General features: G+C 55.0%; 1 protein-coding gene across 3 annotated transcripts in view; it reads left to right on the top strand.

The window, feature by feature from the left end:
• SRRM4 (serine/arginine repetitive matrix 4) overlaps positions 1 to 21059 on the top strand; it is a 52050-nt gene that overhangs the window by 3445 nt on the left and 27546 nt on the right. For all 3 annotated transcript variants that reach the window (XM_076353379.1, XM_076353378.1, XM_076353377.1), the window contains exon 2: positions 18521 to 18664. In XM_076353379.1, the coding sequence (XP_076209494.1) occupies positions 18521 to 18664 (144 nt within the window). The remainder of the gene's footprint in view (positions 1 to 18520; positions 18665 to 21059) is intronic.

Below are 21059 nucleotides of genomic sequence, written 5' to 3'. Positions count from 1 at the left end.
CGTGAAAGGGAAAACTGAGGTGATGAGGAGAGGGGCTTTTCCAATTAAACTTTCCTCATGCAGGGCCCGGGGGGACTTTGCCGTGCAGCCTGGGGCCGTGCTTTTGCAGCTGGCGGTGAGGGACCCGGTGGTGTGGGGAGGCTGTTGAGGGTTGGGGCTGCCCCCATGCTTGCCTTTGCTGGGGGGGTTGCTCTCCAGCACGTGCAAAATCCTGGGGTGGTTTGAGGGTCTTGTGTGCCAGGAGGGATGGGGTCAGGGCCAGGGACACCCCATCCTGCCTCAAGTCCCTCTGCTGAGCCAGGGTGCCCTCGCTCCCTCTCCCTGGTCCATAAGGATGTTGCGATCCCCATCCGATGGCTGCTGCGAGGGGCTTTGGCTCTTGTCAACTGAAAATCTCTTTAAACCTTCCATGCTAAAGGTGTCACCGGTCTCAGTCCAACCTTTGGGGACAGGTATCGCAGCCGCACTGTAGCCCCAGCCCTGCGACCAGGGCCCCGTTTCCTCCCTCTTGGCAGGGCTTTTGCCTGTGTCTCTTCCCTGGCCATGACCTCAGCCATGGTGTGGTGGCTGGGAGCCCCTTCGCACTCGACGGCCTGACTTCTCCCAGCACTGCTGCATGTTTCATATGCACCCATCTGCTGGGGAACCTGCAGGTGCCAGGGACAGCCAGGCCGGGAGATGCTCCAGAGTCCCCTTGGGACCCAGAGCTGGTGGTAGTCCAGGGGCTTGCGGGATGCTTTTGGGGGTGTTTGGGTTCCCTGCTCCCACACTGCCAGCCACGGCAGTGTGGCACAGGCTTCCCTGTCCCAGCACCCCCAAACCCAGCCAAAATCCACTTCTACATGAAAAGCAAGGGCTCTGTTGAGGCTGGGGGCTGCGGGTGTCGGTATCGGCTCCTGGGGCAGCCGGTGATGCCGGGTGAGCACCCGCAGTGCTGGGAGAAAGGAGGCTCCTGCATCCCTCCCTGCCAGATGGTCTAAGTGGGTCACATCAGGGCAGTGCAGGGGATTTGTGCTTTAACCCTTAATCCCCCGGGATGTGCTGTGCATGGAGGCGAGGGAGGGGTGTGTTGCTGAAGTGGGATTAAGCGCAGTTTCGCTGCCTGGTTTGCCATCGTGGGTGATCTCGGAGATGCGTCTGGGCGCTGCTGCTGCAAACCTGCTGGGACAAGGGTGGCAGCGTGTCCCCCCGGCTGCACTGGGACCGGGCAGGAGCAGCCATGGCACTGCAGTGCCAGGGGGTCAGAGTACTCCCAGCGAGGGCAGAAGGCAGCTGCAATTCCCCTGTGACTTTTGGCCCAGAGTAGAGTCCCTGATGGGCTGGGGACCAGCTCTCTCCTATCCCAACCTCTGGCTTCCTGGCCATGTTTCGGTGGCCCTGATCCCCACTCGTCCCCAGCGGGCTGGCAGCCCCTGGGCATCGGCGTCGGGGTGTGCTGCTGGGGAGGAAGATCCCCCTGTCGTGCTGATGGCCCCCCACTCCCGTTAATCCTCCCCCTTGTTGGTCGGGCATCTGCTCTGCGGGAAGAAGCGGCGGCAGGGCCGGCCGCGCCAGCCGCCTGGCTGCCATCTGCTCCCTCCTGCTCCCAATGAGCCCAAGCGCTAATGAGCCCGTGGCCCCGGCCCAAGCGGGGGGAGAGGGGCTTGAAAAGAAAAGAAGAGGGGGAGAAGAAAAGCCCCTTCCTCGGAGGGGCTGTCAATAGGGAGGCTTTTGTCTGCCCCTGCCCTCCGGCTCCAGCTGGACGGCGGGAGTGGGGAGAGCTAATTAGGCAGCTCCGGAGCTGCCCGGAGGCTGGGGGGAGCCAGGGCAAAGCAAACAAGGGGCAGAGCTGGGGATGCCTGCGGGAACCCCTCCTTGCTGCTTGGAGAACCTTCATCCTCCTCTTCCTTCCCCCCGTCTCCATCCATCTGCCCCTCTTCTGGACCAGTGCTGGGGACCACATTCCTTCTGGCCTCCCCAGTGGGGTGGGGGACACCTCTGTCCCCACAGCGGTGGCCCTGCCAGCATGCCAGGGAGATGGGGATGGAGGTTCCTGCCAGGGTTAGGTGGGATGCAGTGAGTGCCAGGTGGCACAGCCAGGCTCAGCACCCATGGGTGCCTTAGCCAGATGTGTGTGCCCCAGCGTGGGAGGGTGTACAAGCACCTAAGGATTTAGGGAAAGGGGCCTTTGGAAGCCCCCATAGGAAACTCAAGCCCGTGGATGGGGCCTTCTTAGAGATTTTGGGTACGTCCAAATGTGCCGCCTTTGCCTGCTGTGCCCCTGCTGCAGTCGCGTGGGGTTTTGTCACCTTCACCTATAAGCTCCCCAAAAGTGGATGTGGGGCTGAGGGTTGTCCCCAGACCAGTGCTGCAGGGACTGGAAACAAGAAGGGCGGTGGGAAATGCTGTGGTTTGGAGGATGGGCAATTTCTGACCTGTAAAAGTTCATGAGAGCTCTGCTTGGGGCCCAAATCTGGCCCCATGCCTCCAGTTCCCACGCCTGCCAGCAAAGAACATGGGCACAACCTGGCCCTCCTTCAGAGTGAAGGTTCACAGCATCTCGTGGGGAAACGTGGGGTGCAGCTCTCCCCGAATCTGGGGCTTGCTGCCTCATCGCTGGGGAGGAGGGAGCCCTGGGGGAAGCACCGTATCTGATCTCTCCTCATCCTCCTTTTCAGATGAGGGATGAAATCAGATGGAAGGAAGCAAAAGGGACGGGGGAAAGTCTGCTGGCTGGCTAGAGGATCGTTTTGTAGAAATATTTGATTCCACCCTTGAAAAGAGCCACCTGCAGATGCTCCCCTGGCTGCTGGGGAGCCCCTGTGTCTGCAGATGCTGCAAGGGCTTGGCTGCGGATGCTGAATTTGTGAGCGCAGCTCCGGTGGGGTCCAGCACCTCGTGGGGCTCTGCTGGCCATGGGGGTCCCCTCCTTGTCAGGCTCGATGCCGTCCCAGCACGTGAGTGAGGCTGTTTCATAGAGGTATCGAAATGTGGAGCACTAGGCCAGGGCAAAATGTGGCAGTTCAGGGTCTTGTGGAGCCAGGGCCCGTCCCTGCCTGGCTTGGGGAGTGGTGGCATGCACCCCCGTAGCAGCACCGGCTCCAGCCAGCCCCCATCCCTGCTCATCTCCCGTTCCTGGAGAGGCAGGAGAGCAGGGCTTTGAAACCTTGCACGCCCGTGCATGCATTCACATCCCTCCCTCGAGTTCTAACTAATAAATATTTAGGGCTGCGAGGCCCTAAATAATAAATAGCAGTGATGACCCTGATGCAAGGGATTGCTAAGGCGCTTCTGCCCACTGGCGGGTCCTGCAGCCGCTCTTGTCCCCTTGCTGTCACCGTTCTGCCTCCACCATCCACGGCAGCCAGTCCCACTGCGGCTTGTCCCCAGAAAAGGGCTCTGCAGTCCCTACTCTTGCTGCATGGGGGGTGTCCCCACTCTCCACTGGGGTCCCCAGGCACAGAGGATTTCTCCTTCCAGAGGGCTGTGGCTAGAACTGAGCCCTTTTCTCCTCTGCCCCATCCCTATCCCGTTCCCACATCTCGTGTCTGACGGGTGGACCTTTCTATACGTACATTTTTCTATAAGATGAACTTACCAAATGCAAACCCCACGTCACTGAAATGAAATCATTTCATGCATGACCACCCTTTCCTTTTCCCTTTTTTTCCTCCTTTTCTCCCTGTGGCCACTGAAACCTCTTCATCATTGCAAAGCCTGACCCAGGCCGGCAAAGCCCACCTGCAGTTTGGCTGCGGTGGTGCCGGGGCTTTGCTGCATCCCCTGGTCCAGCTCAAGCCCCTGGGGGCTCTTTGCTGTTAAGAGAGCATGGGTCTGCTGTGACCCACGGTCCTACCCTGCCCCACATGGCTCCCAGCCCCGCTGGGTCCTCCTCTGGTCCCAATCCCTGGCAGTGCCGGGTTGTGTGTCACCAGCTGGAAAACAGGGCTGGGTTTGTTGCCTGGATCGGAGCCCTTTGGCATTCCCAGGAACGGGCAGAGAGAAACGCCAAACCTCGGGAGCCAATTTGCTTTCACAGCCCCGCTTGCTGATTTTTATGGGTGCGTGCAAACATACAGAGGTCATGAGTGCCTGAAGTCCAGCAGGAGCAGTGGATCCCAGCAGCACAGCTTCCATAACAGAGCTTTGGTGTGGTGCAAATTTGGCACATGCCCGCAGGATGCGCGGGCTGGATCACCACCTCCGGCAGCATGGCTGGGCACAGTGCCCACGTCTTGGTGCCACCATCACCCGGCAAAGGCCACGCAACCCTCCATGGGACACTGGGTGCTGCAAAACTGGCTTCTCCATCAGCCACTCGAGCCGAAAGCGCTGACAAACACCGGGAGTTTAAAAATAGCAGGGTTTTTTGCACGCAGCGGGAGCACTTTCCCTGCCAGTGCAGCGGGGACTGCAGGAAGGGCTTAAAAAAAATACAGAAGTGGGGAAAAAAACCTCTATTAAAAACTCTACTGCTGTTTCAGGCTGGCTGAGCTGGGTGTCCCAGCCCGTGGCCAAGGCAGGAGGCAGCGAGGTTGGGGCTAACTGCTTCACTGATGACCCATTTAAAACTTCATGCTTAACTTATGTCTTGTCATTAATGAAAGAAGAAACAGCTGCTGCAGCCCAGTCCCGGCCAGGGGCTTCGCGGGGGGGCAGAGGCGGGAGTGGGGGCACCGAGGATGGCATCTCCTCTTTTGCCCCCGAGCGGGTGCCTGGGCAGGCAGAGGGGTCGGGGGCAGCGTGGGCAGGGTCCTGCTGCCTGCGGGGTTGCTCTGCTCTCTCCTCCCGGCTCCTGCTTCCTCCCTGGGGGCAGGGGAGGCTGCGATGTGCTGGTGCTGGTATGGGCTGCAAAGACCTTCGTGCTGGTGGATCCTGGGGCCGGGGTCAGATGCCCACCTCACGTGCACGTGTAGGTGGCTGAAAATGCTCCAAGACCCACGGGCCATGATGAGAAAATAGCTTTTCTCTGCCACTAACACCAAATTCCAGCAGTGCATCATCCCGGTGGAACTCAATGGCACTTTGGCAATGGGCTGGTTGTATTGAATTTATCTCTGTGCCCGCGTGTGCTTGGGAGCACGTGTGTTGGGGTGTGACTGGAAAAGAGTGGGGTAGGAGGCTGTGATTTTAGCTACATTACTATCAGGATGAAGAATTAGCTATTGCCCAGCAAGAGAAATATTTTTGCATTAGGAGAGATTTCACAGTTAAAGACCACCTGCTGAATTAATCTGTGGGTCAGCTGGAGCTGCCGTATAACCAACCGCCCACCAAAGCAGTGCATATATAACACCAACGTATAATAGCATGTAAATATATCATAACTTATTCTCTGCTGCTCTGTCATGTGCAGCCAGCGGAGCGGGCATGGCCACGGCCATGGCATACCGAGTGCGGGAGGCAGTTAGGGCTTTGGGCTGATTTCCCCCCGAGGCTGGTGGTTTAACTCTGGGAACCTATTGCCTATAAAGCATTTGCCCTCTTCAAATCCCCCCTGCTTCGATCAGAGCATGGCCAGGTTTGTTACGATGGGGAGAAGCAAGACAAGTGGGTTCAGCACTGCTTTTTCCAAGGGATGGGGTTTTTATTCGCCAAAAAGCTCTAAGATCAGAAATATACAAGAAAAAAAACCCCAAAGCAACAAAGCAGCCCAGTGCCCACATTTCACCTGCCCTTCCCTGCTGCCTGGGACAGGCTCTGTGGTTATCTGCCTGCCGCAGCTGCCCCCCCTGTCCCTGCCTTTGTCTGCCCATCAGCCACGCGTTGGCCGAGTTAATGAAGGACGATGGTGCAGGGCCACCGGAGTGGAGAGGCAGGCGGATAACACGTGCCGGGGAGAGGGAGGTGCAGTGGGGTCTGCGTGGGCACTGCCGGCGGAGGACAAACAAAGGGAGCCGCTGGTTAATCACTGAGATAGGGGCGTTTTGCAGCGGGGAGCGGTGGAGCACACGGGCTGTCGGCCCGGGTGTGCCCTGTGCCTCCTAATCGAGGATGGACATGATCTCCTGGTGACCTCTTCTGGTCCTGTGTTCCCAGACCCTGGCTGCTTCAGGGGGTCCCTGTGCAGGGCTGAGCTCTGCAGGACGTGGGACGTTGGCTGCATCTCCCCGAGGAGCCTGGGGCATCCCCAGGCACAGGGACTCGGTTGCCTGTTCTGTCTGATGGCTGGAGAAGTCCTTGGCACAGTTTAGGACCGGTCCTTGTGCTTTCCCAAACATTTCCCACGTGTGGTTCAGGAGCCAGCGCAGGCAAAGGATGGCCTTCAGATGTTTTGGAGGGTTTTTTTGATATTTTGGAGAGTCCAGGCTGGCAGATGCAGCCATTTCGTGTTCCAGGCACGTCTCTGCCCTCGGGTGTGCTGGGGCTGTGTGGCTGTGCCTGGTGGCCGGGCCCCCATCCCTGCCCTCACCATGAGCGTGAAGCATCTCAGCACCTGCAGGGACAGAGCTAAAGGCACAACACCAGCAGCACGTGCCAGTGGCAGGTTTGGCTCCTGCTATTTGCTGCCTCATGGCAGTATTTACTACCCCATTGCCCTCAGGGGCTCCCCAGAAGTGTTTTTTCCACCCACAGCCCCAGTTCCCCCATCCTCATCCCTCCGAGCGGGCTTGGATGCTCAAGGGCAGGCACTCAGCATGGGAGCTGCCACTGTGGGGATGGGTGGGTTAATTTTGTGGTGGAAGCTCGTGGGCCAAAGAGCTGGCTGCCGGCTCTGCTGGGCTGCGAATGCTATCGAAGGCACATTCATCCCTGATTAATGGAAACTGAAAAGCAGGATCCTGAGGACCCACATCTCCCCTGCCCCCTCCCCGCCACAGGCTGCCGCTGCCAACCCTCGCCCTGCACTACCACTGGGTTTGTCCTGCACGGAGCAGAGGACGACGGGTCTCGCCTTTCTGTGGCAGAAAAGCAGGCAGCGAAGCCCGCAGCTGCAGCTTGCGCCCTGCCTGCAGAGCTGGCGCTGGGACATGGCCGCCACCCTGCCCACCCCGCCCACCCTCCCCACCACATCGGTATTGATTTGACCTGAACTCCCTTTAATGTGCTGTGATTTCTTTCAGTAAGGCTTTAAGTGAGGTCTCTATGGCATTCAATAGAGCCGGCCCCAGCACGGTGCATGGACCAGGATGGTCCAGAGGGATATGCTTGGGGATGCTCCCGCATCCCTGACAAGAGCATCTCTCCATGTCTTATTTTCCCCATGTCCCATGAGGCTAATCCCACTGCTTAAAGGTTGCTCCTTGTCCCTTCTGCATTTCCTAGCTCTTTCCTTCACTTGGCCCGGTGGCTTTGCTACCCCAGCCCATAGGACAGATTTGCTGCATCGTTAGCTGGTTCACCTTCCCAATTTAGACGAGCGCCAGACCTGCATGGTCCCCCCTGCTCTGTGCAGGAGCAGCCCCGCCGCCAACCAGAGCCGAGCCAAACCGGAGCAACCCTCATCTTCCCATCCCCGGCGAAGCCGCCTTGCTTTCCCCTTTCTCCTTGGTGGCTGTCACCTCCTCAGGGATGTACTTAGCCGAGTCAGGGCTTGGTGTCACATTGTTTCCGGCAAACTAATGGGCAGAGTGCTTGTTTTCAGAGATTGTATAGAGCAGAAATCCCTGCACTTCATCTCCAGCTGCAATTACCGAAGCCAAGTCGATGTGGTTGATGGTAATAGGATGGTAACACTGTCTGAATTTGTATTTAATGCTGATTCCAAGGGTCTATAATTTTCATCAGCACCACATGACTTTTTATAGAACAGAAAAATGTGAGAGCAGTTAATGAGCTGTAATTCTGGAGAGCTTCTGCCTTGATTGGGACTAATTATTTTCTTTATAAAAATAATTAACAATCCACACAACCTATAGAGTAAAAGGCATGTGGCATTAATTAAACCGTGTGTTATTTTCAACGCACCTTTATCTCCCCTTTCCCAGCACACCCCGAATAGACAGTGGCGTTGCACTGCGGAAAGCCAAGCTGGGCACAAGCTCGCATCGGGGCAATGGCTCAGGCCATTAGCAAGGCGAAAAGGGCAGGTCCTGAGCGAGGGGGCTGTATCCAAATCCCACTTCTGCAGCCTCCCGGCCCTGTGTGTACCGTAAAAATCCTCATTTGGGTAGGAAAGGCTGTTTTGGCTAGAATAAGGTGATGGTTTTCATGCATGGGCTGTCCGCGATGGGTGCAGAGGGGATGCTGGGGATATCTCTGTTTCTTGGCTGAAGAGCAGCCGGTGGGACCCCGGGGGCTGCAGGGGTGTGCGCCGGGTGCTGTCACTTGCCATGGGGCATCAGGATACCCAAAAATTGAGATGGTCACTTTGCACAAGCTAAGCCCTTGTTCTCCAGCGCTCTGAGATCCTGGGACAAGTCCCAGGTGAATGTGCCCCAGCACCGATAGCGCGCGGCTCTGTGCGTGCTTAGACACACACTTACATAATACATAATTGTTAACAAGACTAATTCCTCTATTTTCCTGAGGTATTTGGAGAACTAATGAATATATTTGCATAATCTTGATTTTGTTTTTGAATAATTCTGGATTATCCAAATGTGAATAACACCGGGGCTTTGCCTTTCTAGATTGCCTTTCAGCTGAGGATAGCAAAGCATTTTGCAAATATTAGTTCAGCCTCACAAATCCCAGCAAGCAATAAAGTTATTATTACACCCAATTAAAGATGGATGTGCCAAAAAGTGAAATGATTCTCTCCAGCCGCTCCTGGCAGGGTCTGCCACAGGGCCCAGGAGCCCAGGGACCCGCCTGCCTCCTCCAAACCTTCTCCCTAAGGAGCAGCAAGCCAATAAATACCCTCCCCTTCCTTTTTGGGGATGATTTAAAACAATGTTCAGAGTTGCAGGGTGGCATGGATGGTTGAGGACAAGACCTGGGAGCGGAGAGGGAGGTTTCTTTCTGGCTCTGGTCCCCAAACAGCCCTGGGTGCTGCAGCACCGAGCACCCTGGTGCTCGCTGTGTGGCAGAGATGGCATGGTCATACCAACCTCATCCTCCTTGGAGCGCAGTGGGAGGAGGAAAGGACCTGTCTTCCCTCCCAGAAACTCTCCTTAACTTAAAACCCCCGCAACAGTTCTTCCTGGGCAGCTGGCAAGACCACCGATGTGTTTCCCACAGGACCAGGGGATGTTATGGGGAAGGAGGATTGGAGTCAAACCAAACCCTCCCACCCGTGAAGCTGCAATTTGAGAATTTCCCAGCTTAGCTGGCATAGGAGACATGATACAGGGAGGCAAAGGGGCTCTTCTGGCCACAAAAAGCCCCCAGCAGTATGTAGCAGGGGTGTTAAAACCTGCTTGCCACCTCCCTCCCTGGGCTGGGAACGCCGTAGGCTCGTCCCTCCTGCAGGAGAAATCTGTTGCTTAATTCCTTTCTGTGGGAGCTAATTGCTGCCCACGTGTCCCCACGTGAGGACATCTGCTCCTCGCGGCGTCACTGAGCTGTCCCAGCCCCACGTGGCCTTGGCAGTGCAGCCCCGGGCATCACGGCAGGATGGATGTTTGGGACACGAGTCCCAAATGAGAGGATATCCAGGGACCCCTGTCTCACCAGACCCCCCAAGCGCGGCAGACCGATTTTTGCCAGCTGCTGCCTGGGGCTCCCCCCCGCCGGCTGCCGTTCACGGGTGCACACAGGGGTCGGCAGAAAATGTTATCCTCAGCTCCTCTAATTCTGGCAGCCCTACGGGGCAGAGCGGCACCAGCGCTGCCCTGCTCAGGTGATGCCCCCAGACACCCGGGTTGGGGACACCCATCCGGATGCACCCGCGGTTCTGTCCTGGGGTGGGGGTTGAGCATTTTTTAACGTCGGAGTTGTTTCAAGCTGAGCCCTTTGGATTGCTGTTCATTAGTCGCAGGCAGGCATGCATGCCTGTGTCCTGGCCCAGGGGGTGGCCCAGGGGGTGGTTTATTAACAGGGTGCCGTGACCGGAGTGTCCCTGTCCCCAGCCTGGATGGATGGGGCGGCTGTCTTCGCCATGCTCTCCCTGTCAACCGGAGTCATTCCCAAGGCAGCTCTGCCGGCAGGCGGCAGCTGTGTGAACAGGTTGGTTTTTTGGAGTTATCTGAGCATTGGGACCTCCAGTGTGTTTCCCCTCTTCTTCCACTGGCAATTCAAAAAAGCAAATTAAGGGAGAGGAGGAAAAAGCTTTATGTGAGCGGCAAAGGGAGCATTCCTGCTCCAAGCGGATCTTCTCCAGCCATCTTCTCCTTGCTGCCTCCAATGTGCCTTATTACTAATTCATTTTTAAAGTGATCTCTCAGCACTCCCAGGAGCTCCCGGTAACGTGTGCTTACAATCCCCTATTTGATTAAAATTTAATGAGCTATGTTATTGGCAAATACACTATTTCGCTGCTGTTCGCCATGCCAAACGGCATGGGGTTTTGGACAAAGGAGGGAATCGGCGCATCGCAGAAAGCACCCGTAATGACCGAGCACCATGGATGTGGCATCCCGTGGCCCGGCCCTGCCACCACTTGGCAGCACACAGGGTGGCTTCCTCATTAAAGAGCGAGCCCAGGCCCACCAGGAGGATAGTGATCTCCAAAGATCCTGGATTAACCTGTGCGAGGGACTGGAATTTTGTGTGCAAGCATGGCCCCATCCATGGCAGCCAGCACCGAAGCAAGGCGCTGCCGCGAGGGGCTTGGCTTGAACCCGGGGTGCTGCGGTGGCACAGGGGAAGCTCCCTGGTTGGAGGCTTGGCACTATGCAGCCCGTTGGGCGTGAAGGTGCTCTCCAGCCTGACCACATTGCAGATAGTGGCAAAGCCCTTCTTTTCTGGGACATCCTTCAGTTTGTTTTTTTTTGTTAAAACCCTCCTAAAATGTTAAGCATCATCTCCTGGTGCTCCTCAGCTTCCAGCTCCCAGCGTTGTGTTGCGAAGTGCCCAATCACAGCCGCTGGGCTCTCCTATGCTGCCCACACCCTGACCTTCGACTGGCAAGGGTTCGCCCTGCGCTGCTGACGGGCAAGCAATTAATGAGAAATTTGAGCTCAGAGCCAGGCTTTTCCTAATCGCAAGCTCTACGAGGGCTGCTTAGGGTTGCCCCCATGCCTGGCCATCAGTTCTGCCCCCTTCACCGGGGAGCGGTTGCCCCCATGGCTGCTCCAGGCTGCCTGGGGGATGATAGCAGGGATGGGGTTTGGGAGTTCAGTTTGTGGCCGGCTGGGAGGAAATTGGCCGTAGGGCTATGGCAGGGTTTAGTGTAAGCTTTCGGCCCCAGTCCCTCCTCAGACCAGTCCCTGCCACGCCAGGGTCACTCAGGAGCCTGGAGTCCCCCAAAACATGGGTCGGGGGTGTGCAGGATTGCTGTGCCGTGGTGCAGCTCGGGGTAACGTCGGTACTTTCAGGTCTGTTTGCAGGCACCAGGGAGAAGCCGAGGCTCCTTTCCTATTCCCTGATTGAGGAGAAAACTGGCTCCTTTACAGGCATGGGAACCTGCAGGGTATTTGTCTAAGGAGGAGGATTTGAGGATAGGAAAGGCACAGGATTGTCCCCTCGAGAGCAAGCCCATCCCAGCAGCGTGCAGGTGCTGATGGGCACAAAGCACCACAGGGACCTCCGAGCCGGCAGCGTGGGCGGCACAAGATGCCGTAGAAACCACTCGAGATGGGGCAGCGGTCCAGGTTTCCTTTAGAAATGATATGACTGTGTGCCATATTCCTCGGCTTTATCTCTGCTGTCGCTGGCAGGCGGTTGGCAGAGCCATCCCGGATTGCTGGCAGAGAGGGAAGGTGACGCCAAGCTCTGCAAGGCGGCCAGGTGCTCGGGAGGAAAGGGGAACGGGAAGTGTCTCTAGAGAGAAGGAGACCCAGCCATGGGGAGCAGGGAGAGGCCTGTGCTCGCCGTCGTGCCTGACCCTTCTTAAGACGGTCCACGGGAGCATCGCTTTCCCCCATGGAGTTTTACACTCCGCCAGGGCCGTCCATCCCATGCTGTGCAGTGGGAGCCGCCGCCACCACCAGCTGGTGCCCAGGATGGAGCCCTCCCCGCAGGCTGCGACCGCACAGTATCCCCCAAAGCATCTGGCACTGACCCTGCACTGCTACCAGGGCCTCTTCCAGCAGGGAAGCTCCTCTGTTCTGATTCAACCATGCATAGCAAATCAACTGCTGGAAAATAAAGAGCCAAGCTGCTTTTTTGGCCCAGGATGTGCTAAGAGCAGTCGTTAAACCTTTCTGGAGTCCAAGAAGCAAAAGGAGCCGCTGCTGCATCCAGGCTTGCAGCAGGATGTAGGGTTCCCAGGAGTAGGAGGGGGAGGCGAGTCTTGGCTGGCAAAAATTGGATGAAAAATGTGTATTATGGAATTGTATTTCTCTTCTGTGTTTAAACTGCCTCAAGAAAAACCATGTGCTTTTCTGCAGCTGGTGCCTCTGCTGATGCACAGAAAAAATAGCGGGGAGAAGATTAAAATTGAACTGGCTTGGAGTCTGTGTAATCAGGGAAAATATCTTGGTGATTTGCTATTATAATTTTCAATAACAAACTGCAGGGCTCCTGCCGCACTAATAATAATGGTTTGAATGAGGTGGGGAAAGAACCTGCCGTGGGGTGTTTGTGTGTGTGTGTTTGTGGGAAGCACTTACAATTTTCCCTGTCTCCTAATTTTGAAGAGGTATTTTTAGTGCATATTTCAAAAAGCTTTATGTAAACACATCTGCTGGAGTTTTTGCTTGGAAATGTCTTTACAACCTTCTTTTCTGCCCCCTCCCTCTCCTGGGACAGAGGAACGGTTCGACCATTTTCTTTTTCAATCAGATGAGCAAAGCCAGAGAGCAAAGGAGAAAAAAGGGTCATTTTGCTAGCGCTAAAAGGCTTCTCAGCCCAAAGTGGTGGATTTTAGAAACGCTGTGAGCAGCTCAGCCCACCCTTGCCAGGGCCAAAAGCCCAGGGCAGAGGCACATCGGAGGTGGCCGTGGCAGAGAGCCGCAGGGATACAGGAGAGTTGGGACCCTAACCCGCCACCTGCCCCCTCCGGCGCAGCCCAAACCTCCAGGTGAGGAAAGGAGAGGAAAGATGAGATATTCAATCATGTGTCCATGCACTTTTTGCATGTTACTCAGAAGCAGCAAGAGCATCCCTGGTGCGAGCAACTGCAGGCACAGGAGTTTCTCCCGCTTCCCCTTGGGGTGGTGCACCTGCCGCAGACGCCTGTGTCCTTTCACGGGCTGATGTTCCCAGTCCCCAGGCGAGGCATCCATCATTGGTTTAATGCCAGCGAAACATTCACAACTAATAGGCTCATCAGAGATGCTTTAACCTTTTTTGGGTTTTGGGCTCTGGTTGGCTGGAGCCACTCCTACCTTTTCACCAGGGGCTGTAAAGGTGATGGGAACGTGGAGCCAGCCAGGGCTGAAAAGGGCAAGGTAGTAAAGTTTCCATATTTGCTTTCCAAATACTCTGTCCCGAGCTTGGAAATGCTGTCAGTGCAGGTCTGCCAAGAGCAGCCAGTGCTCGGGGTCTTCAACATGCTCATGCGTGCGGCCAGGTGCCCTGCAGCACCACACTCCTGCTTGGGCTGTGCATCAAGCACCCAACCCAGCTGTGTGTGCAAAGTAAAATAAATTATAAAAATAAAAGGCTTGGTTAGCACGATCCAACACCAGTGTGCTTATGCTGCTGCTTGCAAAGCAGCTGGGAAGGGCAGAGGAGCTGCAGCCAGGCCACGGAGGGCTGGGACTGCTGGAGCCCGTCCTGCAAAGGTGAGGGACGATGCTGCTGAGGTTGGAGAGATGGCCTGGTGGCAGGGTCCAGCAGCTGAAAGGTCACTAGGAAGGCAATTTTCCTGCTTTTCTCTCCTCTTGAGATGAGGACCTGAGCTACTGCAGGGGAAAATGATGATTGATGAAAGCTTTGTGGCAGGAGACCGCTGCAGGGCCGGGGCAGAGGAGCTCGGCTGGGACGCGGGAGCCTGCAGGCAGGGGAGGACAGCTGCCCAGCCCCAGCAGCGCTGAGATGCCAGCACACAGGGATTTCAAGTGCACACCAGAGCCACACCGACTGCATGTCACTGCAGGGCCGGAGGGGACGGGTGTCGCTGGGCTCAGCTCCCGGTGAAGCATGTGTCACCAATTGCCACATTTCATGGCCCGATGAGATGGCACTTGGCCATGGCACCGAGCGCGGTGGCCCGGGATGGAGGAACGGGGATGGCTTGTGAGTTAGCTCTGCTGCCTGAGGCAGCAAATACCTTGTGCCTTTACCCCGTCCTCTGTGAAGGGTGCCAGGATCTGCTGAAGGGCAGTGCCATCCCACCGGGGCTAATAGAGGGAGAATATTTCCCCGTGGCTGGGCTGGTTCAAGCCCCAGGATGCCCCAACGCTGTAGCCCTGCCCCAGGGCCAAGGCTCACCCGCGGGGCTCACCCATGGCTCTGGAGGCCACAGCATGTCTTCGACAACTTCCCTGCACAAACTCTGTGAGGGGTCTTTGCTGAGCCCAGCACATCTCCCAGGTCTTGCAAATGCCCTGCGGGACCTCTGCAGTCTTGCATTTTCCTTGGCCTCTGCAGAGCCGTGGCCTCATCCTGCCATCCGTGTGCACGGCCACCTCGGGCTCCTGCAAGATACCTGGTGTGAAAGCCTCCTGCCGAGCCCATCAGCGACCTTCTACTTTTCCCCAGCAAACAGTGATGTCCAGTCCCAAAGGGAACCGGTGCAGAGTGTGGGGGTCACAGCGTGGTTAACCAGCCTCAGCAGTGTCCCCATAAACTGGGGGTGACATGCCAGCCTCCCGGGGAAGGGAGGTACAATGCGGTGGCTTTCGGTGACAGGGCTCTGTGGGATGCTGCTGGCAGCGGGGAGCCCAGTGGGATTCGGAAATGTGATGTGCCTTTGGGAAAGGCTGGTGGGAAGCGTATCGGGCAGTTTGTAAAAATAAACAGGGACCCCCCCACCTCGCAGCTGGGCTGCCATCACCCACCCTGTTCTCCTCCAAACAGCCACAGTGTTTTATGGTGGTTTCACCCCCCTTCAAATCAGGAATATTTGGGTTCTTTCCTACCAGTGATCTCATCTGCATCATTTCTATTAGGGTAGCAACAGATCATTTCCCTCTGCTGTCAACACATTCTGTCAGGGAAGGAAAACATGGGAGAGCCTAAATCCGATACCAAAACGCAAGGTGGGCTGGCTGGGTTGTGACAACAGGTGAAAGGCTTGGGCTGGTGGGAGAGGCGAGAGCCCTGCATGCCCTCTGCTTCCCTCCCAGCCCCTGAAAAGCTGGCAAAAATCACCATGAGCCCAAAAAAACCCTCTTGGACTGGAGACCGCTGCAAAGGGAAGGGACAAGGTGAGCCGTCTGCAGAGGAAGGTTGCACAGGGTGTGTTTTGTGCTGAGCTGGTGGCAGGCAGCCTGGCGGGTGTCCTGCTGTGTGGGGTCTCCCCGTCAGGAGCAGGGATGCTGCTTTTGGGCAGGCCTGATGGATAGGCTGGATTTCTGCATGGGAGAAAGAAAGAAAAAAAAAAAAAAGAGTGCAAATAATTGTCTAATGGAAATAGAGAAACTTGGAGCGCAGGCAGGACGGGTGGGCCACTGCCTTGTCATGGCCCAGCTGCCCATGGCCAGGAGTGCATCCTTAGGGACAAACATGCAACCCGTACATTGGCAGAGAGGTTGCGGTCCTGGCTCCGAGGGCAGAGTAGTGTTGGATGCCCAAAGTAGTGGATGCCCAGACAAACCCTGGGCATCCTTCCTGCCTCTTCTTCCTCCTGCTTGCTCCAGCAAGCATCTCTGCAGGTGCGAGCCCCGCACTTCCAGCTGCATCGCCCCGAGTGTCCTCACTGCCCTCCCCGGGCCGGCTCCAGCAAAGCACCCGCAGAGGCTTTCTCCTTTCTGCTGCAGGCAGGGACTGGCAGGGGAAGGTGTGATAATCTTCTCCTTTGAGGCCACAGTAATCGTTCACACCAAACTGCAAGCACTTTTATATCAGTTGTGAAAGACACGAAAGATGACAAAAAAAAAATGCTTTTACATATCTATTCAATCAATGTCTATGGAGCTTAACGCAAGGGGATTACCAGCCAGTTTAGAGCGTTAGTGACTTTCGGCATTCATCAGAGGATAACACTTGGTTGAATTGAAGCCAGCCTTTGATGGGATTGGAGAATAATTATTTCCATCAATAATTACTTCCAAGCCCAGAATAAATGGTTCCTAGCGCGTTGCAGGACAGGAGTCCTTGGTTGCCTCAAGACCAATAAGTTTTAACCCCAGGACCTGAAAATCTCATTAGTGGGAGAGGGGGCCAGGGTGAGAGGGACATCACCCACCGTGCCCAAGTCCCTCCTGCAAGGCAGCAGTGCCCCAGCGTGCTGCCAGCCTGGGGAGGAACCATCCTGCCTCTGCTGCTGGAGCTGATCCAGCCCAGACTTTGTACAGGTCATTAATTTGGGGACATTTTTAATGGATCCTAATGATTGAGCCTCAGAAGTCTGTTCTTAAAAGAGGGTTGGGAAAGACCACAAGCTAATTAGCTCTCACAAAGAAAGCAATTAACCATGTAGCTTCCCGGATGGTTAAAAATAACATAGACGTTGGGAAGCGACTGGAGGATTTATTACAAGCAGAGTAATAGATTTTTAAAGCCAGGGGGACCATCGGATCAGCCAGTGTCACCTCCTGCATGTCCTGGGCCAGAAATATTTCACCCAGCTTCCCCCCATTGACCCCTGTTGCTTGTATTTGGCTGATGCACATGCTTAAATGTTTAGGGATTACAAAATGGGCTCCAGGAAAGGGTCAGCTATTAGAGAAAGTGGGGGTTTGTTGAGAGAGAAAACACAGGTGGAAAGAGAGGGGGGACCCTTCTTCTGCAGGTGCTCCTGTGCCAACTCCAGCCCCCAAAAGTGTTGCTCATGGCTGGGGCAGGCCGTAGGATGTTCCCTGGGGCATGCAAGCCTCTGGCCATGCCTAACTGGGGCTAACATGCCGTTTTAGCATCACATTGCTCTTTAACCACCCTCTTGGCCCCCGTTTAACCCCCCCAGATGTGCAGCATGCACCCGGCCCTGGCCCCTTGTTCCTGACCCCACAGCCCATGTGTGATGGCTGTGACAATCTCAAAGCACCCTCCTGGCATCCCTGAGCCACTGTGGCTGCGGGGCTGGCAGAGGGACATCCCAGCCTCCCCCTGCTCCGAGGTGGGGGTCCACATGGCCCGGGGGCTTCGGCGTGCTGCTTTCCAAAGGGAGGAGGTAGGTCAGGTGGCAGACATGGCAGCGGGACCTTGCGGAGCTGACCTGGGGATGGCTAAACCCCGAAGCAGCACCCACAGCCCATTCCTGAGGTTGGCTTCAAAATGATAATGGGAAGAAATGGGAACACTTTCTCTGCCAGCTGAGCCCAGCCCACCATGGGTACCACCCCACAGCCAGATCGGGCTTGGACATGCTGATGCTTGCTTTATTTATTCGAATAATACTCTGGATGACACCAAAAATATAGTGTTCTTGGCACCCTGCTGGGTATGGTTTATGGCTTTCCGTTAATCTTTCTGTTCTTTGAAATAAACATCTGCAGGGCCTGGAAATCTATTTACTTTCCTCCTAAGTGTCTGAGCTCAGGCTTGTTTGGGTTTGTTTTCTCCATTTGGCTTCTTTTCTCCATTTGAGCTTGCCCTGCCCAAGCCCCGGTGTTTCTTGGAGACCTCTCACCCCAGGCTTTCCCTGCCCTAGCTCCGCTCCTCACCAACTCTCATGGTCTCCCCAGGGCTCTTGCAGGCACCTGCCTGGCCCAGGTGGTTCCCCTTAGCTCTGCTGGGCTTTCCCAGGTTCTCCAGCTTGGGCTTTCATCAGGATCAGGTGTGTTTACTGGCCCAGCACCCTATTTGTAGGAGCAGGGAGGAGGGCTATCCTCTGGCTGCCAAAGCTTTGCTACCAGCTGCATGCTGGTGAGGGGGATAGGATGTGGATGTGGATGTGGATGTGGATGTGGATGTGGATGTGGATGTGGATGTGGATGTGGATGTGGATGTGGATGTGGATGTGGATGTGTGGTGAGGTATTGGCAATGCTAACAGCAGGATTGGGAAATGGCATTTGAAATGCAAAAGGCTTTTTTTCTACCATAGTGCAAGACCAGTACTGTCTCTGCAGAGCTGGTGAGCTAAAACCCACAATGCAGAGGAAGATGTCCAGGGGTGCTGGTCTGATTAGCTACCATTGCCCCTTGCTGTTGCATTGAATTCAGACCCCATGCTGTCCCTGCAGTATGGGGCTGACCAGCTGCTCCTTGGCTACGTGATACCTGTGGCATCTCTGCCTGAAAGCTGAGCACAGCATGCCCACTCTAGGGCACAGCTTGGCTTGGAAATAGGGGCTTTCTGGAGCCTTGTAGGAGCATTTCCCACTGCAGGGCTGAGCACCGTGGGCTTAGGAGATCCAAGAGCAACCTCCAGCTCTCCTTCACAGCAGCACAGGTCCTACCTGCAGAAAGGAAAGGGGATTCACCAGTGCATGGGAAACCTTCAGCCAACAAGCCCAGCTGAATGGACAGTTCTTTATTGCTCTCTTTCTCTCCTCTTACTCCCACAGTGGGACGCTCAGCTGCCTGCCATACCCCGCGGAGGACAGATGTCCCAAAAAGCTGAGTGGCCATGCAGTCAAGGAGGCCTCCACCACCAACGGCTGCGCGAAAGGCAAGGAGAGACGAGACCATGCTCGCCATAGGTCACGCAGGTAGGAGCCAGGGCTGTAAGCCGGGTCACCCCAAAGCAGGGGGATGGCAGAGAAGGCGTCTGTGACTGTTTACCCAGCCCCTCTGGGGGTCTGCGAGAGCTGGGTACAGGTTACGTCACCATGTGAGCGTACAGCAAATGTATGCGATTGTATGAAACCCCCGTCAATGTTTGCAGGGAGAAACCTGCAAACCTGTAATTCACTTCCACTCCTTGTCTTGCTCTTGCAGCCCCCTTACAAGTAGCCCTGGCTGGAAGACAGGTGACCTGCTAGCATCCCTGTGTGCTACCAGGACTGCAGGGTACCCCTGGCTGGGCATCACCCTCAGCAATTCCCCTCTCCCCATGCCTACATCAGACTAGCAGCATTGGCTTCATTAGGACACAGCTTCATTATCAGTTCGTTGTTAGGCCCTGACAACTTGAGAGGGGAAAAATGAATTGAATGTTGTAAATGAAGCAGCTAGGGTCTCTGAGCCCTGCCTGCTAAACTGTCTCTGGGATTAAAGCCTCTCCATTGGGTTAAAGATGCTGGAAAGAAAGAGCAAGAAAGCACATTTCATATCTTCAGATTTCAGGCTAACCGGAACAATAATCTAAAGCGTATTTTTAATTAGGCTTTGATTACAATCACAGAAAAACAATTAAAGTTGGATCAGTGCAGGGAGAAAGCTTTCACATCAAAGACAAAAGGCTTTATCTTGGGAGAGGGAGAAGGGCTCTACAGAAACCGCCTGTGATCGCACTGCATGGTCAGAGGTTTCTCCCCGCTCTCCCTTGGCCGTGGCCCTGGGCAAGGGGGGGCTGAGACGCACCCAGACCTGTTTGCTGGGGAGCCCAAATCTGCGCTAGGGGAAAGCATGTGGGAGCTGGGGTTGAGCATCCTGATAACTGAGGGGCTGAGATGGGTGTTCAGGTCCCTGGTCTGGGACAGACCCTTAGGGTGTCTTTGGGCAGATGTCTGAGCTTAGTGACAATGAGCTGTCTTGGAAAACACATTTCTTCTACCTTAATGCAGACAAAAGACCCACTAAGCCTGAGGTGTGCCATATCTCCTAACAGTGCTTCTGCTGGTCGGTGAAATCCTGGGGAGGAGAAAGAGAACGAGAAGGAGTATTTGGGTGCTCCCTGGGGGCACAGTGTGGTTGCACCTCGGATTTAGTGCACCAGAAGCACTTGGCACTCAGTTATTCACAGTTCACAACTGAAGCTTTAATGTACAGTTTTGTTTTGCAGAGCAATTAAAAAAAAAAAAAAGGTGTATTAAAAGCACTAAGCAATTGGCTTTTTATGATAGTGTAGTTTTGGTAGTAATTCAAGCCCTTGGGTGAGCAAGTGTCGGGGGGCAGTGGAGCCCGAGTCCCCCCGCCATGTCCCCCTGTCACTGCCTCCAACAGGTCAATGTGCTGTGACATTTGCTCTGTGTTAGGACTCTCAATAATGATAACGTTTGTTCTTTCTGCAGAAACTGCTCAATTTTCGTCCGGTTTCTGCAGTGAAGATCCCACAGCGTTTTCCCAACACGGGGCTACCTTCGCATGTTCCCCGCTAGCGACTCCTCCCGCTGGCGGGGTGAGAAGTGGGGAAACTGAGGCACAAACCCAGCGCCCTCATTTCCAACAGTGATTTTGCAGAGGCCCTGGGAAGCTGGCTGTGCCCCCCATAAACCTCGCCTGTGGATCAATTAGGGGACCCACAGACAGATCTGGGGATCAATTAGGGGATCCATGGGCTGATTTGGGGATTAACCTGGGGATCCACAGGCTGCCACCGTCTTTATGAGTGTTTGCTTTGGTTAATGAGTAGCCACAGAGCATCTGTCATATTTTCAGCCCAGTGCTCTGAATCAATTTAACCGTGGTATTTGCTGTTCATTGCAACATAACGCGATTCAGCGTTGTATGTTTAAAAAAGAAATTAATTTACAGGAGTTTTTTTCCAGAGTTTAACAACTGTGTAAGAGATGCATATCTCATTAAATTACCATAGCATCTCAATAAATATATATATATTTCTAATCAATTGCTATTTAACATATGTCAAGTCTTTTATTACAGCTAGATGCATCTGGTTGCAATAATTATTGTATGCAAATTAAATGCCAATTAATTATTTAAAGCATATTTACAAAGAGCAACAAAACCTATAAATCTGTTACGGAGTCGTTAACCTCAGCAAACACGTTTAAATAATCAGCCGGCGTCACCGTGGCGTACAGTAGCTGTCTCATTATATCTCCATTAAACCCACGGATGAGACACTTCATTTAAACTGTGACCAAATTATTCGTTAGAGGGTAATTAGGTGCTCGCCTGCACCCTGGGTCCACCATGAAAACCGATCTCTCTCTGCCCTGGATGTCCCTGAGGTGGGGACGGCAGCAAACGGGGGAAAGC

Source organism: Aptenodytes patagonicus, chromosome 15, assembly GCF_965638725.1.
Source record: "Aptenodytes patagonicus chromosome 15, bAptPat1.pri.cur, whole genome shotgun sequence".
NCBI lineage: Eukaryota > Metazoa > Chordata > Aves > Sphenisciformes > Spheniscidae > Aptenodytes > Aptenodytes patagonicus.
Note: the sequence above shows the minus strand (reverse complement) of the source record. Positions and strands in the feature narration are given on the sequence as shown.